The sequence below is a fragment of the Anolis carolinensis genome, chromosome 2 (genome assembly GCF_035594765.1).
Source record: "Anolis carolinensis isolate JA03-04 chromosome 2, rAnoCar3.1.pri, whole genome shotgun sequence".
NCBI classification, from domain to species: Eukaryota; Metazoa; Chordata; class Lepidosauria; order Squamata; family Dactyloidae; genus Anolis; species Anolis carolinensis.
The window spans coordinates 244,212,921-244,239,055 of NC_085842.1; the positions used below are offsets into that span (position 1 = coordinate 244,212,921).

The window sequence follows — 26,135 nt, forward strand, 5'->3', positions numbered from 1 at the left end:
GCGTAGAACGCACTCTGTAATTCGCTCCGGTTAGAAGCCTGGCTGCCGAGCGTTGTACTAATTGTAATTTCCGGGCCGTCTTCAAAGGCAGCCCCACGTAGAGTGCTTTGCAATAATCAAGTCTAGAGGTAACTAAGGCATGGACCACCAGGGTCAGATCAGACTTCTCGAGGTACGGTTGCAGCTGGCGCACAAGTTTTAATTGTGCAAAGGTCCTCCCGGCCACGGCCGACACCTGGGCCTCAAGAGTCAGCCCCGAATCCAGTAGGACCCCCAAGCTGCGGACCTGCACCTTCAGGGGTAGTGTGACTCTGTCAAGCACAGGTTGCCACCCAATACCCCGATGAGACGTACGACTGACCTAGAGGACCTCTGTCTTGTCAGGATTAAGTCTCAGCTTGTTCGCCCTCCTCCAGGCCCACACAGTAGCCAGGCACTGGTCCAGAATCCAAGGGGCTTCCTTTTGGTGGAAAAGAGTAGTAGAGTTGGGTGTCATCCACATAGAGATGGCACCGTACTCCAAAACTCCGGATGACCTCTCCCAGCGGTTTCATGTAGATGTTAAAAAGCAGAATAGAACCTTGCGGGACCCCACAGGTCAATGGCCAGAGGTCCAAGCAGGTGTCCCCCAGCTTCACCAACTGGGACCGGCCCTCCAGGAAGGACTGGAGCCACTGCAAAGCAGTACCCCCAAGGCCCATCCCAGAGAGCCGTCCCAGAAGGATACCATGGTATCGAAAGCCGCTGAGATGTCCAAGAGAACTAGCAGGGTCACACTCCCCCTGTCCAGTTCCCTGCGGAGGTCATTCACCAAGGTGACCAAAGCCGTCTCGGTACTGAACCCAGGCCTGAAGCCAGACTGTGATTGGTCCAGAAAATCCCTATCTTCCAAGAATCCCTGGAGCTGAGAGGCAACCACCCGCATTTACTCGAATCTTGTGCGCCATCCAATCTAATGCATATCTCAATTTTCAAAACCCTGGAACCAAGGCTGGGCTTTGGAAGATTTGGCTTCATCTTCTGACTCTTCTCTCTCTCAGGGAGGGAAAGCAGCTCTGTTTCCCAACTTGGGGGATGAAGGAGAAATGGCTTGGGAAGGGAAAGGGGCTCCTTTGTCTCTCAGCTGGGAGGTGAAGGAGAAAAGCTTGGGGAGGGAAGGCCCTGCTTCATCATCAGGCGGAGCCTGGTGAGTTTGGTAGTCTCACCCTGATGGAGGCGCAAAGGTACCTTTTTGAGTGCAATTTTAATGTGCCATTGAATCTAATGCACATCTCAATTTTGACTAAGCAGTTAAGCCAAAAAAGATGTGCATTAGGGTTGAGTAAATACGGTATTTAAATATAATATATTTCTTCAAAATGTTGCTGGTTGTTTGAGGGTTCCAGTTAACTGAAAATCTACTGTGTTTCTTATTGATAGCACTCTCTTGAAAACATTTTTGTAGATTCCTGTCGGCAGATTGTTCCCAGAAGTTTTAGCTGAAAAGTTATTGTTTTCTTTAGATAGGATACCAAGTGGGAATTTTTGGGATGTGTGTGTATGTTTAATATTAAAATTACCTGCCCAGGTCACAGTACATGGAGTCATCTGTTTGATGAGTAAAAGTTGTTAGCAAGCTTTAGAAATGGTGTGCTGGAAATTTACATGAGATTTTAAAAAAAATGTAAGCACATTTCAGTTGCGGTATTCTTGGGATGGCACAAGGAGCAATCCTATGGATAGTTTATCCTGTATGCCAAGCTGACTGCAAGAGAATAAGAACTCAGCACACAGGATCATCCATTTGTGATGGATTCCTCCTCTTGCCACCCAAGAATGAACCTTTATGGCAAATCCAATCTTTCATTTTTAGTCCTGTTTTGCAGGACAGAGTTGGAGAATTTGCAAAATTATCCAAGATTGATCTACTGGAAGCCACAGAGAAATCAGTTGGTCCTCCAGGGATGTACAAATTTCACTGTGATCTAAAGAGCTTCAGAAATAGAGATCGAGATCTTGAAGTAAGTGGCTAACTTTTATAGATAATATTTTTCCTCTTTCTAACAATCATAAACATTTCAAAATTAATATGTAACAATGCTTCAGTTTTAGAAGGATGATATATCACTAGAGCTGACCTTCATTAACACCAGGAGTTAGGGGTCTTAATGAAGGGTAATGTATTGCATCCTCACACCTGGTCCTTGGAGCAAGGTATTTTTTGTGAATTTTCTTTTTCAATCGCTGTTCTGAAGGAATTATTGTTAAGGTAATGATTTCTTATATTGATAGTGCCTATCATTTTTGAAACACTGAACAAATATTAAAACATAAGACATCCCTTGTCTAAAGACACAAAAAAGTAAAAGGTTTTGGCCAGGGAAAGAACTAAAACAACTGTTCTTTCTTTACATGCTGGATGGAGTCAAGCGGGGTTTCCCCTTTTGTTTGATACACACACACACACACACATACACACACATATACACACACACATACACAGCGTTCCCTCATTATTTTGCAGTTCGCTTTTCGCACCCTTGCTGTTTTGCGGGTTTTCAATAAATATTAATGTACATCATTTATTGCGATATTTTCAGTTTTGCGGGTTTTGGAAGGGGAAAGGGAGAAATAAAGGGAGAGGGGGGAGGGTAGGGTAGGGAAGGAATGGAAATAAAAAAGAGTTACTTAGCTTCCATTCTTCTCTGCCTGTGTAATGTATATTGTAACTGCTAAAATAAAGTATAAATATATAAATAAAGTATAAATATTGAACTAAATATAGTGTCCCTACTTTGCGGATTTTCACTTATCGCGGGTGATCCTGGAGCATAACCCCCGCGATAAGTGAGGGAACACTGTATGTGTGTGTGTGTTACTTTGAAGTTTTTGTTTGCGACATTATTAATTGATATTGTATTTCACTACTCCCCCCCCCTCAAAAAGTAATTGCTCTAAACTTACTCTGTTGATCACTACTTTACACGTCTTTTCATAAGGAAAAGTAGGTGATGAATATAATTAACAGTTTTGAAAAGTTACTTTGTATTAGAACTCCCTGAATTCTTTAGCTGTAAATTAATTATTGCAAGTGCCAATGATTCCATTGTCACTTATGGTTCAGGCCAACTGACTTGCTGTTGAAATCAAGTATTTTCTGGTTCCAAATTGTGGAAACCTGAATATTTATGTTATCATTTGATTTGTAAATAGGGCATGGAACAATGATAAAATGAGAACTAATTTTATTAATTCTGACAGAATGCAATAAAAGAGAAAACTAACAACCTCGAAAAAATGAAGCAAAAGAATGTAAGGTATGAGCAAGATGTGGAGAGATATTATACACATAAGCGACATCAAGATAAAATTGATATTCTTGAGAAAAAAAGGCACTGGGCGGTAAGATACAATTTTTAAAAGCTTCTTAAAATGTTTCTTTAAAATGTACAGACACACAAACTTGATATAACAGGGGTAGTTGGCTATAAAAGGTAATCAAATAAAAGATGATATATCGTGGGGAAACTACATAGAATTATTGAAGAAACTGCAAGGGTCTAACCCCTTGTCATGCAGGAACACATAGACAAAGCACTCTTGACAGAGGACCATTCAGCCTCTGTTTAAAACCACACTCCCAGGTAATGCATTCCATTGCCAAAAAAACTCTTACCATCTGGAAGATCTTTGTAATACTTAGGTGGAATCTATTTTCCTGCAGTTTGCTCCATTGCTCTGTCCAAAGGCACATCTACACTGGCCATTTCAGCGGATGTGGCCTGGATCAGCTCCATGGCGTAAGAAGGGGCAACCACGACTGCTGTCATTGCCATCCTGTTTCTCCCAGGTTCAGGTGGCCTGGGTACACGGGATGGCACTTACGTCTCCTCCAGTCCTCTGTGTCATGGTGGCTTATGGCTGTAACGTAGGTCATATCTGTGCAGAGTGCATATGATGACATGATTATGGTTACCGCAACAAAATCCTCAAGAAGAAATTTCACATTGGCAAATGATCAAAGATTTGGTAGAAGCTGTTCAGGACAGCATCAATTGCTTGGTGTTTACTAGCACAGAGACTTCATCAGGATTTCCAAGTCCAGATCTGGAGTTTCTCCCGGTAGCTTTAAGGGTTCCTGGAAGAGTAAACGGGTATGTGGCAGGCATACTTCTTTTTCTGTGATTGTAGACACTCTTTCCTTCATTATAGCAAGCAGAAACACTGTAGCAGAGATAAGATAGTCTCATAAAGGGAACAATATGTAGTGAACCTAAAAACAAGAAAAACTATGATATATTTTTTAAAATGATGTGACTCTTACCCTCCTCTGATGAAACAGAACAGAAATACGAATAATGAGTTGTCTGTTAATTTTAGTAAAGGTGCTTTTTTTGCTAAGTAGTACCTAGATAGGGCACCGCTCCTGAAACATAGTTTGATGAATCCCATGTTTGTTAACTAGAATTAATATCTGCCATCTGTCTGTATCCTAGCATTAACAGAAACTTCCTGAGCTATTTTGAACATGGTGTAATGTCTTTAATAACTGTGCATTTCTTGCCAGGTATACGAATGTGTTCGTAATGAGTATGAAGAGGCGAAAATAAGTCGAGATCGTCAGAAAGCAGAACTCAAAGCTTTAAAGGAAAAACTGTCTCCCATGAAGTGTCAGATTGAACAGGTTGAGAAAGAATGCCGAATGCTGGATAGCAAAATCAGCGAGAAGGTTAGTTTTTTAGATTACTGGTGTCAATTTGCTTGTCTCATAAATAAGTCCTACCCCAATTAAGTTCAGCCAGACGGTTGCATTTAGTATGTTCATTGCAACACATGGCGGACATATTCAATTATTAAGGAATAATATTAATAGTATTAATAGATAATAAAATAAAATAAATTATATTGACAACACATGACAGACATATTCAATTATAAAATATTAATAGATTATTCAGTAAAATACATTATATTATTGACATTAATACTTCAAATAAAAGATAATATGAATTATAGTTAAGTATTTGCAAATATCCAAGCGGGTGCCTTTGGATGAGAAGCCGGGATTTGGAATTTGAAGAGCTATGACGATGTTCCAGAAGAAGATGACATGACTGCTTTTAAATACAGTAGACTCTCACTTATCCAAGCCTCGCTTATCCAAGCTTCTGGATTATCCAAGCCATTTTTGTAGTCAATGTTTTCAATATATCGTGATATTTTGGTGCTAAATTCGTAAATACAGTAATTACAACATAATATTACTGCGTATTGAACTACTTTTTCTGTCAAATTTGTTGTATAACATGATGTTTTGGTGCTTAATTTGTAAAATCATAACCTAATTTAATGTTTAATAGGCTTTTCCTTAATCCCTCCTTATTCTCCAAGATATTCGCTTATCCAAGCTTCTGCCGGCCCGTTTAGCTTGAATAAATGAGACTCTACTGTAAATGTAGATTGTTGTACATGAAAAAATAAGACATCCCCTGAATATAAGCCCTAATGCATCTTTTGGAGCCAAAATTAATATAGGACTCTATCTTATTTTTGGGAAAATATGGTCTTTGTGGTTGGAAAGGTCTGTTATTCTCTTCAGCCAGCCTTGAAGCTGATTGAGCATACACATACAAGGGTTGCTCTGGATTTATGATAAAGCTCCTGGTTCAAGCACCTGATGTCTAGTAAACATGCACAAAACTTATATATCCTGCTCTTTCTAAGTAAAGAGCAGGATATATGAATTTCTTTCTCTTTTACTGGCCCACATTCAGCACTCTTTCTATATTTGTAGCAGTTCATGATGTCCCAAAGAGGGAAGAAAAAGTGTTTTCTGTTGAGGTTGACTACCAGTGGTCTATTGGCCTCATGTTGTCAACCCCTATTTTTGTACAGCCCCATTTTTCACTGCTACTGAATCAGTGGCACAAAAGGAGGCCATAATTCTGTAAGATATCTGTAAGATATCTATCCTCTAGACTGTTCCACTATTTTATGTCCCTGCTCCCCGTGGTTTTATTCATATGTCTTTCTCACCAAGTTTTAATTTAGTGTTCATGTGGCCTGCCCTGGTTTTTATTGCTTTTTCTGAATTTTGGATTATAATGTATGTTATTATTTATTGTATTGTTAAACTGTGTTATGATGTGTTGTTTTATATTTTGTCATATTGTATGGTTTTGGGCATGGCCCCATGTAAGCTGCCCCGAGTCCCCGTTGAGGAGATGGTGGCGGGGTATAAATAAAGTTTTTTTTTTAATTATTATTATTATTATTATTATTATTATTATTATTATTATTATTATTATTATTATTAGAAAACAAGTGGCACTGGTTATGACCATCTTGTTTTTGAAACCATAACTGTACTCTTCATTAGCCGCATCAAAGCATGATTCTGATTTAATTCAAAGTTTTTGCTCCCCTTTATAACTTGTTTACAAAAAAATGGAATGTATTTTCCAGTTTCCCTGCCATCATACTGCCAAGCCTGGCAGCGTGGAAGCAAATTTGGCAGCACAGTTAAGGCAGAGTGAATAAGGTGAAAATCACATGGATTTCAAGCATAGCCAGTGATGGAAGTACTGGCACTTGGGAAGTCCAATTATGTCTGAAGACCCATACATTTCCTTTAAAAATGTTTTTATTAGGTTTTCAAAAAGATACAACTTATAAACCACGCCCCACAATCTCCCTCCATCCCTGTAGCCTCACCCTTTAACAATACAAATAAAATAAACGTAAAAATAATTAAAGACATTAAAAACATAGTTGACTTCTCCCCCCCCCCCAAACTAGGGCTTCTAAAAAATGTTGAATTGTACTTTTATTCTAGTTGCTTTAACCTTTGATAAATATGAATAAGTATGGTTAAAATTGCTACTTATCCTCAAGAGATATTAATAAAAGAAATTAAATATTTTCACTAAAATTCAATTCTTAGAATTTCATCTTATATTTCCCATCTTAATGTATCCTAGCTTTTTCCTTTTAATCTAGATTTATTTTACTGCATTTCTACAATTTTCTCCAATCTATCATTGTATTTCCCCTTTCATATTAAATGTTTTTGTTCCTTTCACTCTCTCTATATTAAAATTTATATTTTATTTTGATTTCTTCCAATGATTCTGTTATATTTTATACACAACAGTATTCCTTATTAAAGGGATTATTCCACCTACCCACAAATAATCTTAATAATTAATTTAAATGTTATTGAATACTGATTTTTATATATTATAGTTCAGTATTTCCACCAAAATTCTTCCTTTTAATTGGAAGTAATCCTACTATTTTTCAACAATTTTCTATGTATTATCTTATCTTCAAACTATCCTCTTTCTTTAAAAAAAGGAATGATTATTTCAGTTCTTACAGAGTTTAATTTCCACACCGATGTCGACTTTTTCTGTACAGAAGGGCATCCTTGAATTAACATTTGTTCATTTAATTTTTATGTGTTTTTCCCAATGGAATGAGTTTATATGTAATTCAGTCAGTTCATGCGTGGTGGCACAATGGGTTAAACCCTTGTGCCGGCTGAACTGCTGACCTGAAGGTCAACGGTTTGAATCCGTGAGAGGGGGTGAGCTCCCATCTGTCAGCTCCAGCTTCCCATATGGGGACATGAGAGAAGCCTCCTACAGGCATCTCCTGGGTAATGTCTCTGCAGACAGCCAATTCTCACACACCAAAAGCGACCTACAGTTTCTCAAGTTGCTTCTGACACAATAAAAAATGCAGGTTTTGTTTATCTATCTGAGCAAAACTTGAAAACTTAAAACTCTCTTTCCTTCTGATTCCCATCTATAGTTGCCATTTGAGAAGTTGTCCATCCTGGTGAATGCAAGGAAAACCCAAACTGTGCTATAACAATTGCTGTTATTTAGGAAACTAATTGTTGTAGTCCAGCCATTGATTGTGCCTGTACCTTATGATCTCACTGGGGATTTTGGGCCTGTTAGGCAGCCTGATACTGACAGTGGTGATTTGGGGTCTGCAGATGAGCAAGAGAATCAGATGATTTTAGGCCCTGGGCAGGATAGCTCTCTATCTCACATTCTTAGAGATGCAAGGTCAGAGGCAGAAAGAAGCTTGGGGGAGGAAGATGCAAGGGAAGAAGAGACAACTCCAGGTGGACAAGTTAACGAGCAACAGATAGAAGATTAATGTTTAGGCTACAGAGGGTATCTCATGAAGCCCAGGGAAATTCAGCTCGACTATTATCGAAGGAACCCTTATCAGTCTTGGAAGGGCAACGGCTTGGATTTCTGTCTATATTAGAAAGACCAGCAGAGTATTCCCTCAGTCCAGACAACGTTGATTTTGGAGTCAAGTCTTCCAAGGAATTTTTAGTTTCAGGTTTCTTTGTGTTCATGCTTCCTAATATCATGTTTCATGTTTCATGTTCCTGTGGATTGTTCTTATATTGAATTTTTGGACTTGACTAAAATGATTAGGGGTCTGGAGAACAAGCCCTATAAGGAGTGGCTTAAATAGCTGGGTATGTTTAGCCTGCAGAATTAAAGGCTGAGAGGAGATATGTTAGCCATGTATAAATATGCGAGGGGAAGTCATAGGGAGGAAGCTTGTTTTCTGCTGCCCTGGAGACTAAGAAGCAAAACAATGGCTTTAAACTATAAGAAAGGAGATTCCACCTGAACATTAGGAAGAACTTCCTCACTGTGAGAGCGGTTCAGCACTGGAACACTCGGCCCCGGGGTGTGGTGGAGGCACCTTCTTTGGAGGCTTTTAAGCAGAAACTGGATGGCCATCTGTCGAGGGTGCATTGAATGTGATTTCCTGCTTCTTGGCAGGGGATGGGACAATATGGCCCATGAGGTCTCTTCCAACTCTGATTCTATGCTCTATGATTCTATGATTTACTTGCGTTTGTATTTCTGGCTTTTGATGCATTCCATGTATTTTGAACTCTGAGGATTATTCCTGCTTTTTGGACATTGATTTTACCCTATTTAGCTGGATTGCTTTTCAATAAACTGCTTAGCTATTTTATCTTTAATTGGTTTGTTTGTTAAGTACAGAGGTTATTCTCAGCCATGAAGTACAACACTAATAAAATGACTCCATAAAGCTTGTAACTGTTATTGGTACAACCTATAAACAGCAGTAGTACATGGCCTTGTATCAAGGCAATTATTCCTTAGAAATTGTTCCAATTGGGCCCAAAGACTATGCATAGGTCAATCAATTGTATATTAGTACAGTAGCACGCATGTGTTCGCTATAACTCTTTAACTGAATTTTCTAGGACATTTCTTAATTAGGGCTAACTTCTTTTTTAAAATGTTTTGCTATATAGACTGCAGCTATCAAAGCAGCCTCTGAGAAATGTAAACAGCAACAGGATGCTTTGGAGAGAAAAGACAAACAAGTAAGACATGTTTTTCCTTTTAAGATCTTAAGTTACATCTTGACAATCAGACACAATCGTCTTCTTCCTACTTGTGTTGATTTTTTAAAGCTTTTAGTGTTAATTTCATTCAGTTACCTCCATTTTTTAAAAAAATGTGAATGCAAATATTGAAAATTATATATTAATGGAACTTGCATTTTTGCTTGATGTTGGCACATATCCCACATAATATTGACAGATAAGCATCTTTTAAGGTGAAGCTGTGAAATCTTCATTGCATCATTTCTCATGCTAAGGGATTAGGGCCATAGCTCGTAGCCGTATTGTTCACACTTTGAATACTTAAGATCACATGCTTAGTCCCTCTTAGAGCAGAGTTTTCCAAATGGTGTGTCGTAACACGTTTAGGTGCGGGCTGTGGGCTGCAGTGAGTAGGTGTGTCACATGAGCATAATGAAAATTGACAAAAATCTTTGAAATGTGTGTTATTATCTTACAAACCATATATTCTTAACTATATGATGAAAGGTTTTCATGTGATATGTTGTGCCCCCAAACATTTTGTTATTACAATTTATGCATGTGTTTGTATTTCTTATAAGAGATTGATTTAACCTCCAGTTTGCCAGTAAAACTGAATCACTGTGTTGTGAAATGATGCATTTCTGAAAGATGTACCACCAACATGAAATGTTTGGAAAGGCTCTGTCTTGGAGAGGTGCAGCCAATCCGTATCAGCAATACTGAACTAGGTGAACCAAAGGTTTAGCTAATAACCCTGTGGTCCTAATAAAGCAAGTCAAGCTGATTATTATTAATTATTATTATTATTATTATTATTATTATTATTATTACTTTATTTTTATACCCCGCCCCATCTCCCCGAAGGGACTCGGGGCGGCTTACATGGGGCAGCCCAGTCAACAACAATAAAACAAAGCAATAAAACAGATCAAAACAACAATAAAAACAAGTCATAAAAAATCACATACAAGGACAAAAGATAAAATCTTGGATAAAATCTAGCGAAACCTAAGCCAAAAGTGCTAGTTATGTTGAAATCATCAGGAAGGGGTGGATTATCCAAATTGTCGTCGCCTTCAAGGTGCTGGAAGAGGCGTAAATATGGGACTGTTATTGGAAAGGCAACAGAATAGGATAGTCCTATTCTTCTTTCAAACAGGTAGTGAAGAAATCACCCAGATTTTTTATTACATGGAATGATGATGATTGTATTTACTTGGGCAATAACTTCAGTTTATCATAGCTAGAAAATTGTCAAATTTTCCCTTTTCTTGCTGCTTTGTAGAGGAATCTTATTTATTGATGATCTTTTTGGAAAAATCTCTTTCCTTAGATTGATGAAATTAAACTAGCTTTCAGGATTAAGAGAGAGGCAGAAATGGACCGTCAGAAGAGAATGGAAAACACTTATAAGATGATAGAAGATTGGAAAAATGAGCTTAAAAATACAGATAACGCTGAGAATATTCAGCCTCAGTTGGATCATGTCAATTCTGCCATTAAAAATCTTCAGGAAGAGAGAGCAAATGTTGATGGGAGTCTCCAAGAGCGGCACAGACAAAAGCAAAACTTACTGCAAGAAAAAATAGGTAAATAAATTGCATAGATGCTGTTAATATGCTTGGAATTTCGCAGGAATGCAAAATATCTTTGAAGTTATACAATCTCATTCAGCCTGTGAATTGCATGGGCAGGAAGGAGCTATGATCAAATTGGCTTCTACAGGTTTTTTTTTTTTTGGATCCTGCCATTGATATTTGAATGTGTTTTTGCACACTAGGATTTACCTAATATTTTCTTATTTTAATCTAAGTCTCCATTGCAAATGTATGCTATTGTGGACATTTATATTGGGATAGCTGTAAATTCTGTCATGTAAAGTTTAGCTCTTTGTTATATGAATGGCAGAGGTGAAAAATAGGATTTGTCTTCCTGTGTCGATGCTGGACCTTTTTCCATGTATAGTCCCTTATACTAATATTTACTGTCTCCTTTTTTTCTCCACAATTTGGTGTATTATCACCTGGAACTGAAATTAATTTAATTGGCATTGTTATCATTGCATTTATAGATCTCTGATTAAATACACCAGTTTCTGGAGGGCTCCAGAGTTTGATGGCATTCATATCTTTAGCATCTGTTAAATAAGACTCACAATTAAACCTCTGCCAAAGATATTTTACTGGGGAATAGAATACATACACAACCAACAATTGCCTACTGTTTTTGGTTACTTAACTTTTGTGGCATAATTTTTTTTGATCCTCCCATTGTTGAGCTGTGTCTCTGCTTTAAGTGTTGAGAATACCTATTACATTTATTTCAGTTCCAGATTGTAACACAACAAAATGTGGAAAAGTCAAAGCAGGTGGATATTTCTGCAAGGCGTTGTAGATAAGTGGTTCTCAACCTGTGAGTCCCCAGATGTTTTGGCCTACAACTCCCAGAAATCCCAGCAAGTTTATCAGCTGTTGGGATTTCTGGGAGTTGAAGGCCAAAACATCTGGGGACCTACAGGTTGAGAACAACTGTTTTAGATCTTTCTATTGATTGTGTGTCAGAGTGATGGGTTCAGCTGAAAGCATTCTGTTTAAGACATTTTATTTTATTACTATAAAATAGTGTCTATATTTGTGATTATGAAGGGTAATAAAGCATGACTTTTAAAGCTGTGTCAAAATTTCAGGGGTAGCTGGTCGCATTGAGAAGTTTGAGAATTTGATGAATGTGAAGGAGGAGAATCTGAGAAGGAGATTCCGAGACACATACAATGCCCTTTTGTGGTTGAGACAGAACAAAGACCGGTTTAAAAGGCCTTTCTGTGAACCTATGATGCTTGCGGTAAGCCAATTCACTTCAGTATTGCACAGCTTAATCTTCACTAAAATTTACACATTGCTTAAGTTACAACTTCAGTTTTAAAGCTTTCTGAAATAATCCACTATTTTTAAATGAATGGTGAAAATTGGCATACATGTGTCTTCATATCTTCAGTTGGTTCTGCAGGTATAATTTGCTTTGTGCAATTGTAAGCATGAAGAGCACAGAATATTATTTTATTTAAAGCCTTTTTATTAGGGAGCTGCCATGTTACACAGTGTGAGGCAACAAACATATGTTCAGAAAGGTTTAGCTTGCCTCCAGAAAAACAGCATTCTGACTTCCTAAGGCATAGGTTTCTCCAAGACTTGAGGCTTCTCATGTTACCCAGTTGTGGTGATTCCTATGACACAGAAATAAAGTAACAACACAACTACAGTGCAGCCATACAGACTATGAATTAAATAACTTATTTATTGTAATTTGAGTCTCTTCAAACAATATCTAAAATTCTGTTTGTTTCTTGATAAACACTCCATGTAAGCCAGACTTTTAAAATTAATAAGCAACTAAATTGAAATTTTGCCATGGCAAAAATGAAGTAGGTTTAAAAGACATGTGTACCTATGTGGGTATATGTGCACACCTTTGCCACACTGTCAGTTTCAGACTGTGTAACATTCCTTAATTCCTAGATAACATTTTTATTATATAGACATCTTAAGCCAGATTATATTTAATCAGTATAATATTTACAAATGGAATTTCACATTTCCTTGGACATTCTTGTATTTTCTAATGGCATGTTGCTGTAGTACATCACCTTCAAGTGCAATTTGTAGTTATTTTTCTGTTGATACTTTTATAATTGTTTCTATTTTTCTTCCTACACAGATCAATATGAAAGATCAGAAGTATGCTAAGTATGTGGAAAATCACATTTCATCCAATGACATGAGGGCCTTTGTCTTTGAAATCCAAGAAGATATGGAAATCTTTCTAAGAGAGGCAAGGACTTAGCCACATGATTACAAAATGATTGATGCCCCATATGAAGACCACAATAAATAGGTTGTTCATTTACCAGCATTTTAAAAAATACGATGACTATATAAAAAAATCAGAAAGCCACTGATTTTCTTGTCCCAGAGATCAAATTATATAGTATTCCCATCCACCCCTCTGCAAAAATGAGAGAAGCACTTCAAATATTCCTAGGGTTGAAATAGACCCTAGGACCCTAAGTAATGAACTATTGCTCTACAACAGAAATGGGTGGCTTGAGGACTACATGCTGTTCCTAGGGATGATTTTTTAGTCCTTCTGTGCATCATAGGGTTCAAGAGTGACTTCTGTTTTTTTTTTTTAAATGGCCTTTCCTGGACAAAAAATGTGGGAAAATGCCCAGGTCTCCTAGAATATATTGGGGAGTAAAAAAGTATTATTTTGTCTACATTGGATGTAACAGAGCTGTGGAACCTTCAGGGTATGGGGGAATGTTGTCTAATAATAATAATAATAATAATAATAATAATAATAATAATAATAATAATAATGAGTCTCACTTATCCAAGCTTCACCTATCCAATATTCTGTATTATCCAACGCAGTCTGCCTTTTAGTAGTCAATGTTTTTGTAGTAAATGTTGCAATGTTTTGGTGCTAAATTCGTAAATACAGTAATTACTACATAACATTACTGTGTATTGAAATGCTTTTTTCTGTCAATTTGTTGTAAAACATGTTTTGGTGCTTAATTTGTAAAATCATAATGTAATTTTATGTTTAATAGGCTTTTTCTTAATTCCTCCTTATTATCCAAGATTTTCACTTATCCAATGTTCTGCCGGCCCGTTTATGTTGGATAAGTGAGAGACTATTGTAATTTATTTATTGCCCATCTCTCCTTCAGCCCGAGGTGAGGCACAACATAGTTAAATACTTCTATGAAATTGTATATTAAAACATAGTTACAATGCAACCATGAAAGCATAAATTAAAACGTAAACATATAAAATACCTAAGACAAAAGTTAAAACACAATAAACATAGAATGTGATTTAGAATTCATAATTAAAACTGACTGGGTAGGGCTGTCAGAAGAGATACATCTTTATATGGTTTTAAAATCCCATCAGCTAATTTAGTTGTTGGGAGGTCTTCTGGCAGGTCATTCCACAGTCTTGGGGTGGTTGATGAAAAGGTCCTCTGGGTGATGGTCACCAGTCAGGTTTTGACTGGCTGGAGTGGCTGCTTCCCAGGGGACCAATATGTTCGAGGCGATTGTACGGAAGAAAGCCATCCTGTAGGTAACCTAGACGCAAACAATCATTACATTGTAATCATTACATTACATGACAAACTATCATGTCAGACTACACAGAGAAGCCATTGAAATCCACAAGCATGTGGACAACTTCAACAGAAAGGAAGAAACCATGAAAATGAACAAAATCTGGCTACCAGTATTACAAAACTAAAAAATCAGAACAGTAAATAAAAAAGCAATACTCTGAAAACAGAGGGTTTCCAGACATGAATCAACCAAGGGCAGTTAACGACTCTAAACAAAGGATGCCCCAGAGGCAGGAAGAAGACAGCAGATAAGCTCTTCAATGCTAATTTAAGTGATTAACTACACAACATTCATACTGACCTCTCTCACCCTAGACTTTCCACAGATATATATTAACCTCTTTGCTTAGTTTTCTCCATACCTCACAACCTCTGAGGATGCCTGCCATAGATGTGGGCGAAACGTCAGGAGAGAATGCTTCTGGAACATGGCCACACAGCCCGAAAGACATACAACAACCCTGCAATCATTACATTGTGTGATTATACTGGCCAACACACATTTTGGTACCTCAAATGTTAGAGCTGTTTTAGAAATGTTTAACCTGCTGATTCAAAAAATGACACCTGTTTCCCCCATCAGTTCCAGTTTTCGAGATGCAGAATATATGCTGAATATATTCATCTCCTCATCCATATCTAAGAAGGCAATTTTCTGAATCAGTGCCCCAAGTAACCCCAGGAACAGCTCTAAAAACAAGGCACCAAGAAAGTTTTTTTTTGTTGGACTATGTTATCATTTTGAGGTAAATTAAAAGTCTTTTTTTCTTCCTTGGTGTTATTTTTCAGGTGCGTGACAATCAGAAACTAAAAGTGAATGCGGTTTGTGTACCTAGTGAATCCTGTGCTGAAAGCAAACCTTCAAAACCAATTGAAGAGTTGCAGTAAGTGTTAAGCTACTAGCAATAAGATCTAACGCTAGTTTAAAGAACACAATTTACACATCTAATGATGAGGGAGGATTTCAGTCGAACCAAGTGGCTTTTTCTCTCTGTCAGATTCAGTGATGGCTGTAGGAGGAGGAGGAGGATTAGGGTTGAAAGAAAAACATAATTCTGACTGTAAATGTGCAAAAGTTTGACTAAAGTTAATTTTTCATCTTAGTCTATTTTTCTTAATATCCTTGCTTTGACAATTATTTATCTTTGTGATGGGAAAGGTAAAGTAACTGAATTTTCCTTCTTCAGCCGGTATGGATTTTCCTCTTACATGCGAGAATTATTTGATGCTCCTTCCCTTGTGATGAGGTATTTGTGTTCTCAATATCGTGTTCATGAGGTCCCTATTGGAACTGAGAAGACCAGGAACATGATTGAAAGGGTGAGCCATATTATAGAATATGCGGAAGGGGTTGTACTACTTAGAAAAGACTGCTGATTCTAAATTTTTGTTCTGAAAATAAAAACTAATACCTGTTCCTTGTGTATTCACACTTACTTGGTGTCTTAGATGTTATTTTTATATTTTAGTGTATTCATATTGTTTATTCAAAAAACTTAAAATTGCAGACATTATCACTCCACTTCAATTCCAGCCCTAAGAAAGTACAGCAACGTTTGAACTTTAAATGTTTTTGCTAGTCCTCTAGAGCTGGGCTTCTTAAACCTTTCCACTTGCAATCCCTTTGAGCCTGAGACATTTTTACATGACCCTAGGTATATAGGTATATAAAATAAGTATAAAAACTAAACACTTACTGATAACAAATCAACATTTGCAAGGCTTGCAAAATGGGCTGATTTTCCTTTTTATAAAGTACAGCTGAAGCATTTTCTGCAAAGTCTACTGTAACTCTGTGCAACAGATTCATATAAATATCTGAAACAGCCACTAGCTGATGTTCAGAAAACCTATACTCCTGCCAAATTTTTCGAGGCCCCAACATTGAGCTAAGGGGACTCCATTTGGGATGGAGACCAACAGTTTAAGAAGCAGCACTACAGAGAAGGGGTAGGAAATAGGCAGATCTCTAGGTATTTATGGACTGCAGCTCCAAGAATTCCCCATTATTTGTTTTGATAGCTGCACTCCAACAACACCTAGAAAGTGATCCCAGCACTGACCTTGTTTTGAAGAGATTTAAGTGAAGGAGTAAGTCTTTCTACGATTTCAGTCAAAAGTAGGTATAAAAGCAGAGCAAGAAGGGTTATGGAGCAGGACTTGGACATTCAAGCCAGTTTTTTCTTCTGTAAAATTCTGCTTCATGAGTGATAGTGAGCTGGGGTGGGATATTTGTGTCTCATAACATCTGTTTTCTGTTATCCAGAATTAAAAATACATGTTTGTTTTTTATTTTGTGATTTCCCCTAGTTTTGCTCTTCTTTAAATGCCCTCCCTTTTAGAATTACTGTGTTATAATTGTGTGGTGCTGGCTTTCATTGATGCTCAGGTCATAAAAGAAACTAAATTGAGACAGATCTACACGGCAGAAGAGAGATATACAATAAAAATATCAGCTTACACAAATGAAATTGTATCCAGTAATACATCACTGAAGCCAGCACAATTCCTTACTGTCACAGTAGATGCAGATGAAAGAAAACAGTTGGAAAATCAAAAGGCTGTAAGTTGATTTATGTTATTTTTTTCAAGAAAATAGATAAGCAGCCCATGATTTTAAATGTTTGGGAGTCAATGATTCTGCACTGTTTGGCCTCAGCAATTTGGCAAGCATTTTCTATCAATTTAACTCTTTGAGGCAACAATTTCAGTGAATTCATTTGCAAGGAAACGCCAGGTAAATATTTTTAGAATCAAGAGTAGTCACACCTGAGTTTTAAGATGCTCTGTTCTAATGGTTTTAAGGAGACTTTTCTCTCTTTTATTTTCTTGACCTTTGAATAGTTTGTCTATGCAAACCCTTAATTACATTGCTGCTTGTGTATGTTGGGTATTGTCAGGACCCTGGCTGCAGAGCACCAATAACCATGCGCAGAGACCAGAATCTATCTAATATCTTTATTAAGAAAATATATAAAGTCAATAAAAACAAGTGTAGAATATAGTTCAGAAGTAGACCTTTCAGGAAAGGTCAAATATAGTCCAGGAAAATAATGTCCAATATGTGATATTAAAGTCCAAAGTTATAATCCAATAACCGAAACACACACTTTGCCAAGCAAAGTATGGGGAGAAGACAAGGTCCTTAAGTCCATAGAAACTTGGCAAATAGGCTGGAAGCAAACTTGATACTTGGCTAGAACAAGACTCGAAACAAGGCAACAAGAGCAAAAACAAGGTCCGTGGTAAACGCGGGACAAGGCAGGGCTGGAAACTTGATCCGGGGAACAGGGAACTGGAGTACGAAGTCTACACACGATCTCACTCCTCCAGCTGACGAATTGACTCCGCAAGGATTTCTTTGCGGGCAAACACCTATATAGGATCTTGTTTTCCCGCCAAGGAACACTTTCCCTGGGGAACAAGAAACGAAACCCATACTGTGTCCAGATGCATGACTCCTTAAAGTTTCCCAAGGGAAACAGACTTAATCAACTAATTGTCTGGCAGCTATCCTGGTGCTCCTGCGAGTCGCCTCCCGAGCGCTTCTATCTTGATTATAATAATCCCGGCGAGAAAATGGGGGAGATTTCTGCTCAAGGCTTGTTTGGCTGACTTCTTGTGGCCAAACATCTTGCAGGTGCAATGGCTCCAATTCTGGCTGAAACGGTGGAAAACCCAAGTTTTCCTCTTCATCTGCCACAATAGTACTAGGAACGGGACTACATGGCCCATGAGTCATCACAGGTATGTTTTTGCCCCTGGAAAATTGCACACTTATTTTAGTAACTGCCAATAGATCAATAAGGCAGGATGGGTACTAGCCACCCCACTGCTGAATTGTCTTATGCTAGAGCTGATCTCAGAAGTGGGGTTAATTTCCCCAAGACAGTCTCTAATCTCACCTTTCTAAGTAAGGACATAGAGCAATTGGTAACAACACCACTCCAGGCTTCCTTGGATAAAACAAATTACCTTGATCCATTCCAGTCTCAGTTCAGATCTGGTCATGGGACAGAAATAGCCTTAGTTGCCTTGGTGGTATTTGACAGGAAGTGTTTCATACATAATATCCTGTACAAAACCCCCAGAAAAATAAACCAGATGAGGTCTGATAGTCGATAATCTAAATGTCCTCTCTGAAAGGCCTTGACTTAGCTTCTAAATGAGCTCAGTAATTTGGTAATACATGCCTCACAAAGGAAGCTATTCCGTGGGGTAGTGCCATATGCCCAGCCTACCAAGGTGATGGTTGTTCGCTCCCAGAGCAGGAATCTTCTTAAGGATCTTGAAAGTCTTAGGGGGTGGGTGGGGTGGAATATCATGAAAACAATATTTACTTCAACATGATTTGCATTCTGGCAGAAAAACAGTTTTATAAGGAACTAAGGTGTTAAATATTTGGTTTCTGAGAATATAACATTAGAGGAATACAGACAGTTCCCGAGTTCCTGTTGCACTCCTAGACTGCGTAGGCACCTTAAAACCACACTGGAGCCCCAGACTATAAGCAAATAAGCTGTTTATTGATGGTTATAAGTAAGCACAAGCAAATAAAGTTCAGAATAAATAAAATGGGTTTAAATCCACAAGTGTATTTAAAAATCTTAAAGCAAGAGTCTAGGAAAGTCACTCAAAAAACGTAGTCCAAACCAGATATCGAACTCAGTCCCATGAAAAGCATCAAGAATAGTCCAAACAAGATTCACTTCCAAGGCATGGAACAAACTAGAACCACAGGAAACAAGACTAGACTGCAGGATCAAATTCTAAAGTAATCCAAGGTAATAGAAATCTAAATGGCAAAGTGACTGGAACATTCAACTGGATTCAAGGGTAAACAAGGCTGGAACTTGAAGCAAAATCCACGGCTGCAAGAATATACAGGAACACGGAGAAAGATTTTTCTCTCTTGAATTGCAGTGTTGCCACCTCTGCCATAGCAGAGAGTAACCCGGCATTTAAGGAAAATCCAAGGTCTTTCTTTCATGAGAAAACTCTTTTCTCTCATGAGAAAACTATTCATTAGCGTGCTTCAAAAGCAGTCGTTTACTTTTCCGTAAACATTATCTTTCACTCCTTCTGTGAGTTATCGCCTCCCTCCTGTCAAACACATTATCCTCCTCTAAACTAGAATGTCCATCTGACACCTGGTGAACTGGCCTTCATCTCAGGCCCAAACCCATAGTCGTCTGGCAAAGCAGGTGCAGGGACCATTACTGGCTCAATCTCAGGCTCAGGCTGAGCTGCAAAAGTTACAAACATCTGGCTTACATACAACTCATAGTTAAGAACAGGGGTGAGATGACAGGAAGTGACAGGAACTCTACCCTTAGGAAGGGAAATTTGTCTAGGTATAGATCCTGTTTCTTACTAGAACTAACTTCTGAGCAGATATGCAGAGGATTTCACAGTTGACAAAGAAATTTGTGGCTGACATTTGTAGATTTAGTTGTTGAAGACAGAAGACAGCTAAGTAGTCCAAATTGTAAATTACTGTTTTGTTCAGCAGGATTGTTGAATGAGGAGATGTGTTGGTTTCAAGCAGCAAGTGACATAGAAATTTAGTGAGATTATGCTAAGAACATTGTAAAATCATATTTTCCTTCTGTGCTGTTTATATTAGGAAATCGACCGTCATTTACAGTCATTAGATAACTGGATGGCTGAACTATCTGGGGAACAGAAACTTCTGGAACACAGAGACAATGAGCTACGACAACAGAAAAAGGAACTTCTAGAACAAAAAAATAAAAGGAAGCAGTTGGAATCAAAAATTAGCATGAAATATGACAGGTGTGTGATTTTATAAAATTACATGTCATTTGTTTTATTATTTATTTTCAATTTTTTCATTAAAAAACAAAACTCAGCAAACTGGAGTTTTACTACTTTAATATTAGTCATTAAACAAATTGTGGGGTGTGGGGGAGATCTGTTGAGAAGAAAGAACTTCTGACATAGAAGATACAGCTGGGCTTTACTTATTTATTTTATTTATATCCCATTTTTCACCCAGTATGGGACTCAAAGCAGCTTGGAATATAAGTTAAAATAAAATAGCTAAAGGCTGAAACTATTGAACAGTTGATCCTATTCAAACATGACTTTAAAGACTTCAACATATATTATATACTAGCTGTGCCCGGCCACGCGTTGCTGTGGCAAAGTATGGTGGTATGGGAAATAAATTATTGAGGAATTGGTGGTAGTTATGGTAAAGGGTAAAGGTTTTCCCCTGACATTAAGTCCAGTCGTGTCTGACTCTGGGGGTTGGTGCTCATGTGCATTTCTAAGCCGAGGAGCTGGCGTTGTCCGTAGACTCCTCCAAGGTCATGTGTCTTGACTGCATGGAGCGCCGTTACCTTCCCGCCGAAGCAGTACCTATTCATCTAATCTCATTTGCATGTTTTTTAACTTTAGTGTTGGCAGAAGCTGGGGCTAACAGTGGGGGCTCTTTCCGCTCCCCCAGTTCAAACCTGCGACCTTTCAGTCCAGAAGTTCAGCGGCTCAGTGCTTTAACACGCTGTGCCATCAGGGGATATTATTTCCTAAAGCTTGTGAATATACAATATTTCTGATTGGTTTTTTTTGTCTGTTGGAGGCAAATATGAATGCTGCAATTAGGCAAAATAAATAGCATGTAATGGCCTTGCAGCTTTAAAGCCTGGCTGCTTCCTCCCTGAGTGAAGTTTTTGTTCGGAGGTGTTCGCTGGCCCTGATTGTTTCCTGTCTAGAATTTCCTTGTTTTTAGAGTGGTGTTCTTTGCGATATTTTATGTGCTTCTACTATCTGTGGCCCTCAGAAAACAGAGGATTTGCCAGACTTTGGTGATGGGAATACTTTGTTGGGAGGTGTTAGCTGGCCCCGATAGTTTCCTGTGTGGAATTCCCCTGTTTTCAGAGTGTTGTTGTTTATTTAGTGTTCTGATTTTAGAGATTGTATTGTTCCGTTTTATTATACCACAATAATTTTTATATATTCTGATTTTAGTGTTTTTGAATTCTTGGAGACAGATTGTATTCATTTTCACGGTTCACAGCAACACAATAATAATAGTAATAATAATGATGATGATGATGATGATGATGACGACTTTGGTAATACACACTGCTTCACTCCCTTCTCAGCTTCCTTTCTGGAAGAATCCTTTCTTGGGACGTGTTAACTGGCCCTGATTGTTTTCTTTTGTGGAATTCACAATTTCCCTGCTTTCAGAGTGTTGCTCTTTATTTACTGTCCTGGTTTTAGAGATTATATTGTTCTGTATTGTTCTACCACAGTAATTATTTCATATTACAGTAGAATCCAACATTTGCTTATCCAATGTTCTGGATTATCCAACACAGTCTGCCTGTTAGTAGTCAATGTTTTTGTAGTTTAAATTCATTGTGATATTTTGGTGATAAATTTGTAAATACAGTAATTACTACATAGCATTACTACGCATGGAACTACTTTTTTGTCAAATTCGTTGTATAACATGATGCTTTGGTGTGTTGAAGGGCCTTGAGTCTACACTGCCATATAATCCAGTTCAAATCTGATAATCTGTATTTTATAGGCAGTGGGGAAGAGGCCTAAGTGAGGCCTAACTCTGCCTGTCCCCTGGGCTGAGTGGGTTGCTAGGAGAACAAGTGGGCGAGCTTAGCCTTCTAACTGGCAGCAATTGGATAAAAACAATTATTCCTCTCCCTCTAATTAGGACTTTATTTTTCTTTTATTTTTGTTGTATGAACGTAGATGCATGGATGAGGGGTTGTGCTGCCAAGTTTAGTGGGATGTGTAGTTTTGTTGTTTTGTCCTAGGCCGAAATTCCATTACCATTTTATTTATTTATTTATTTATTTATTTATTTACAGTATTTATATTCCGCCCTTCTCACCCCGAAGGGGACTCGGGGCGGATCACATTATAACACACATAGGGCAAACATTCAATGCCCATAAACACATCAAACAGAGACTGAGAGACACACGCAGAGGCAAGTTAACCTTCTTCTGAGGGGATGTTCGATTCTGGCCACAGGGGGGAGCAGCTGCTTCATCATCCACACTGACGGCACTTCCTCATTCCAGGTCGTAAATTAGTTAATCTTGCCTCCCCACTTTATAAGTGGTACCTTATCTCCTACTTGATAGATGCAACTATCTTTCGGGTTGCTAGGTCAGCAACAAGCAGGGGCTATTTTTTATTTTTAATTGACGGGTGCTCACCTCGCCACGGGCTGGCCTCGAACTCATGACCTCATGGTCAGAGTGATTTAAGGCAGCTGCTCAACAGCTGCGCCACAGCCCGGCACACATCTTCTCTACGTCCTTCAACCAGTTAAGATTAAAATAAAATAATCTGTGTGCCTGTGAGCTAAAGAGAGCAGAGAGGGGCTCAATAGCCTTTCTCCTAAGGGAAATCCATAGCCTATGAGCAATAACTTAAAAAGGCCTCTTCTATATCCTAACAGATGAACCTGGTGTTTTTGGAACAGAGAATGCTCTCCCTCCCTCGGTTGTAAGACCTGGGCAGGCTTTCAGATACTTTGGACCTAAGCCATATAAACATTTGAATGCTCTGGTTTAGAATCTAGAGTTTTCACCATCATCTTTATTTAGGTTTTCATTGGTAATTTACTACAGTGGTACTACATGCTTGCTTCTTATAGTTTCCTATCACATTTTAAAAATATAATTTGAATACCTGAAGCCCTTCCATTCCAAAATTTCCTAGTCAGATATGTTTGCCATCAAGTTCCTTTGTTCACTTCACTTTCAATTATCCTCCTTAGCAGTACTTTCCTACAAGAAGTTTTACATAGTTTGGTTCCCTTTGCCCTAATTTTTATTCTATTTACTATAATATCAGTCTTACTTACTTACTTAGGTGATCCCTCGTAGTTCGAGGATGATGGTCCTCCATTTCTTGGAAGACGCCTGTGCGTGATTTTTTTTAATGTGTGGAGGTCGGTGCACGGCCGGTCAACACACAGCCTTCACAGATTGAGGTCCCAGCAGTGGTGTGATTAACACAATGAGAGTGGCTTCTCAGTGTGTTGCAGCCTTTTTCCGTCTTCACAGCCGTTGTAACATGTACCATGTTATCCTCTGCCTGCTCTGCCGTTGAGGTCTTTTGGGTCTTCGGATTGTTCTTGGTCTGGATCCTCCACTGTGGCCACTCCTGGGAGTGTGTGACTCCTGTGGTTGTGCCCGCAGATTCATTGGAACACACAAGCCCCCTCACCATGTCAAGGTGACAATCCATCAAGGGGGAGTATCAGTCTACTAGCTACTTGGGCTTCAGTAGCAGGCTGTATTTTCACTTGATTGGACATAGGCATATTCCAGGCACACTTTTGTTTCCTTTAATTAGGTTGATTGTTACAGGATTTTGGCATACTTTGCACAAACAGAATTTTCTCCCCTATAGGTAGCTAGATAGTTGTATGTTTCCATATCTGTTGTATGGGAAAAATATGGTTTAAAGATCAGTGGTAAGCAAGCAATATGCACGATCAAATGTAATTTTCTTCATTACCAGTAGGGAAGATACTGGATGGCTGTTGTCTTCAAAAACAGCGGGACACTACCTTGCACACAAGAACTCAAATACTTACCAATTTACATAAAGTCTTCCATATGTCTCTCCCTGTCCTGCCTGCTTGTATGGGATGCCCTCCTTCTCTCAGCAGTCATGGAAAGAAGGGGAAAGGAGTAATAGAAAGACAATAACGACAGTAAAAGAGGCTCTAGCATTTCCTGCTAAAAGAGGAGTTGTACAGTCTTCAAATGCCTAGCTTGCCCTTTGTGCGTGGGGTGATTCAGGAAATATTTTGTGTATGGACAGTTTGCTGGCCACCCCTTTAAAGTTACTGTACTTCCAGGATCTATGGTAACAAGCAAGAATGGGTAGAAGTGTACCCCTCCATTTTTGGTAGCCATAAGGATATTAATACTGCTGCTGTTTCGCCGTTCCACTTATTCTCTCATTTCCCTTCTGTGGTCATCAGGGGAAAGAATGGTGAGCCACTACTAGCACTGCTACTATTATTCAACTACATTTCTCCCAAGTGTTCTTCTTTTTGGTAAATTGGGTCCAGCCCAATCAAGGATTACAGCAGAGTTCTTCAACCTGTGGAATTCCAGGTGTCTTGGACTTCAGCTCCAAGAATTCCTGATCATTGAACAAGCTGGCTAGGGCTTTTGGGAGTTGGAGGCCCAAACAACTGGAGGGATGCAGGTTGAATAGGCCTGGATTAGTGGGACATTGGCTCTCCAGCTGTGGCCACCCCTTGATAAGTTTGTACTTCTAACATCTTGCCCGTGGAATCAAGATAGGATAGTTCTATTCTAGTAATACTACTGAAGATCCTAAAGGCACCAAAACCATTCTGATCTAGTACTAACTAGGTCAGCCCTAGTTAGTACTTGGCTTGGAGACCACCAACAAATATCAGGTAGACTATATTTCAGAGGAAGGGACTGTCAAAACCACTTCTGTGGATTCCTTGCCTAAAAAAACTCTACGTAATTCACAAGGTCACCATAAGTCAATAAGTGACTTGAAGGCACACACACACAACACTACTAATATTATTTTTTCAGCTGTGAAAAGATATTTAGAACCTTTTTAGAGTGCTCGTACAGCCTATTTTCTCTATATTGAAATATATCTGTCATTTTAGTTGTTGGTAATGTCTATTAATAATTTCTGGGAATTTTGTTGTGATTCACACAATGTCCATAAAATTTTCTTGTACAGTTTAAGACAGATGGAACAAGATGCCATCAACCTGGAAGAGGAGGCTGAGCAAGAAAGTGAGAAAATAAAACAAATTAACATACAGAAAGTAAAACTTGTAAAAGAAATTACACAGCTAATAAAGGTAAAACAATTTCTAAAGGGTGATTGTTGGCACTACTGCATATTATGAAATTATGATGAAATAATGCTCTCATTCTGTTTTGAATAAGGCACATGTATAACTACAGTACATGAATTGATAGGCATATTGGACGTGGTTCTTAACTGCAATTCATTCAGCAACAGTCTCCATGTTAGAAGAATTTTGCTGAGTGATGTTGGATGATTTCAATAACAGATGTTCAACACATGCAAATTATTATTTGTGTTATATGATGTGCATTAGTTGAATATACTTTAAATTGGTAGAATTTGTTTATTTGGTATCAGTGTTATTGTCCACCTACGTGTTCCAGTATGTGCCTCAGGAGTTTTCTGGTCTGCAAAAACATCTGTTCAGATCTGTGGCTTTGAAAAAAAATCTGCCTTTGATTATCCAGTTTGTTTTTTAAAAAACCTGCCCTTACCTCCAAGACAGGAGGAAGAGGAGGGATAGTCCATCCCCAAACAAACAGGTCTGTTTCTGGGTGTTTGGGGTTTTTTTGCTGCTTAAAGAAAAGAGGAAGGAGAAGGGAAGTTCCGAATTCTAAAGTGCTCTATTTCAGATTTTGTAAATTGCCTTGCCTTTGAAGCTCCAGAGAGCACTGTTTCAATTTTGTAAACTGTCTTGCCTTTGGAGAGAGAAGGAAGGAAGAGAGAAAATGAGCCCCAAAAGGCTGTGCGA

At 38.4% G+C, this 26,135-nt stretch overlaps 1 protein-coding gene across 1 annotated transcript in view; it reads left to right on the forward strand.

The window, feature by feature from the left end:
- Positions 1 to 26,135, forward strand: part of smc5 (structural maintenance of chromosomes 5) — a 68,686-nt gene that overhangs the window by 13,264 nt on the left and 29,287 nt on the right. The window contains exons 5-16 of the mRNA XM_008103295.3: positions 1,866 to 2,000; positions 3,241 to 3,381; positions 4,547 to 4,708; positions 9,305 to 9,376; positions 10,716 to 10,971; positions 12,069 to 12,223; positions 13,097 to 13,210; positions 15,347 to 15,441; positions 15,745 to 15,877; positions 16,947 to 17,120; positions 20,184 to 20,353; positions 25,310 to 25,433. Coding sequence (XP_008101502.1) covers positions 1,866 to 2,000; positions 3,241 to 3,381; positions 4,547 to 4,708; positions 9,305 to 9,376; positions 10,716 to 10,971; positions 12,069 to 12,223; positions 13,097 to 13,210; positions 15,347 to 15,441; positions 15,745 to 15,877; positions 16,947 to 17,120; positions 20,184 to 20,353; positions 25,310 to 25,433 — 1,731 coding nt within the window. The remainder of the gene's footprint in view (positions 1 to 1,865; positions 2,001 to 3,240; positions 3,382 to 4,546; positions 4,709 to 9,304; positions 9,377 to 10,715; positions 10,972 to 12,068; positions 12,224 to 13,096; positions 13,211 to 15,346; positions 15,442 to 15,744; positions 15,878 to 16,946; positions 17,121 to 20,183; positions 20,354 to 25,309; positions 25,434 to 26,135) is intronic.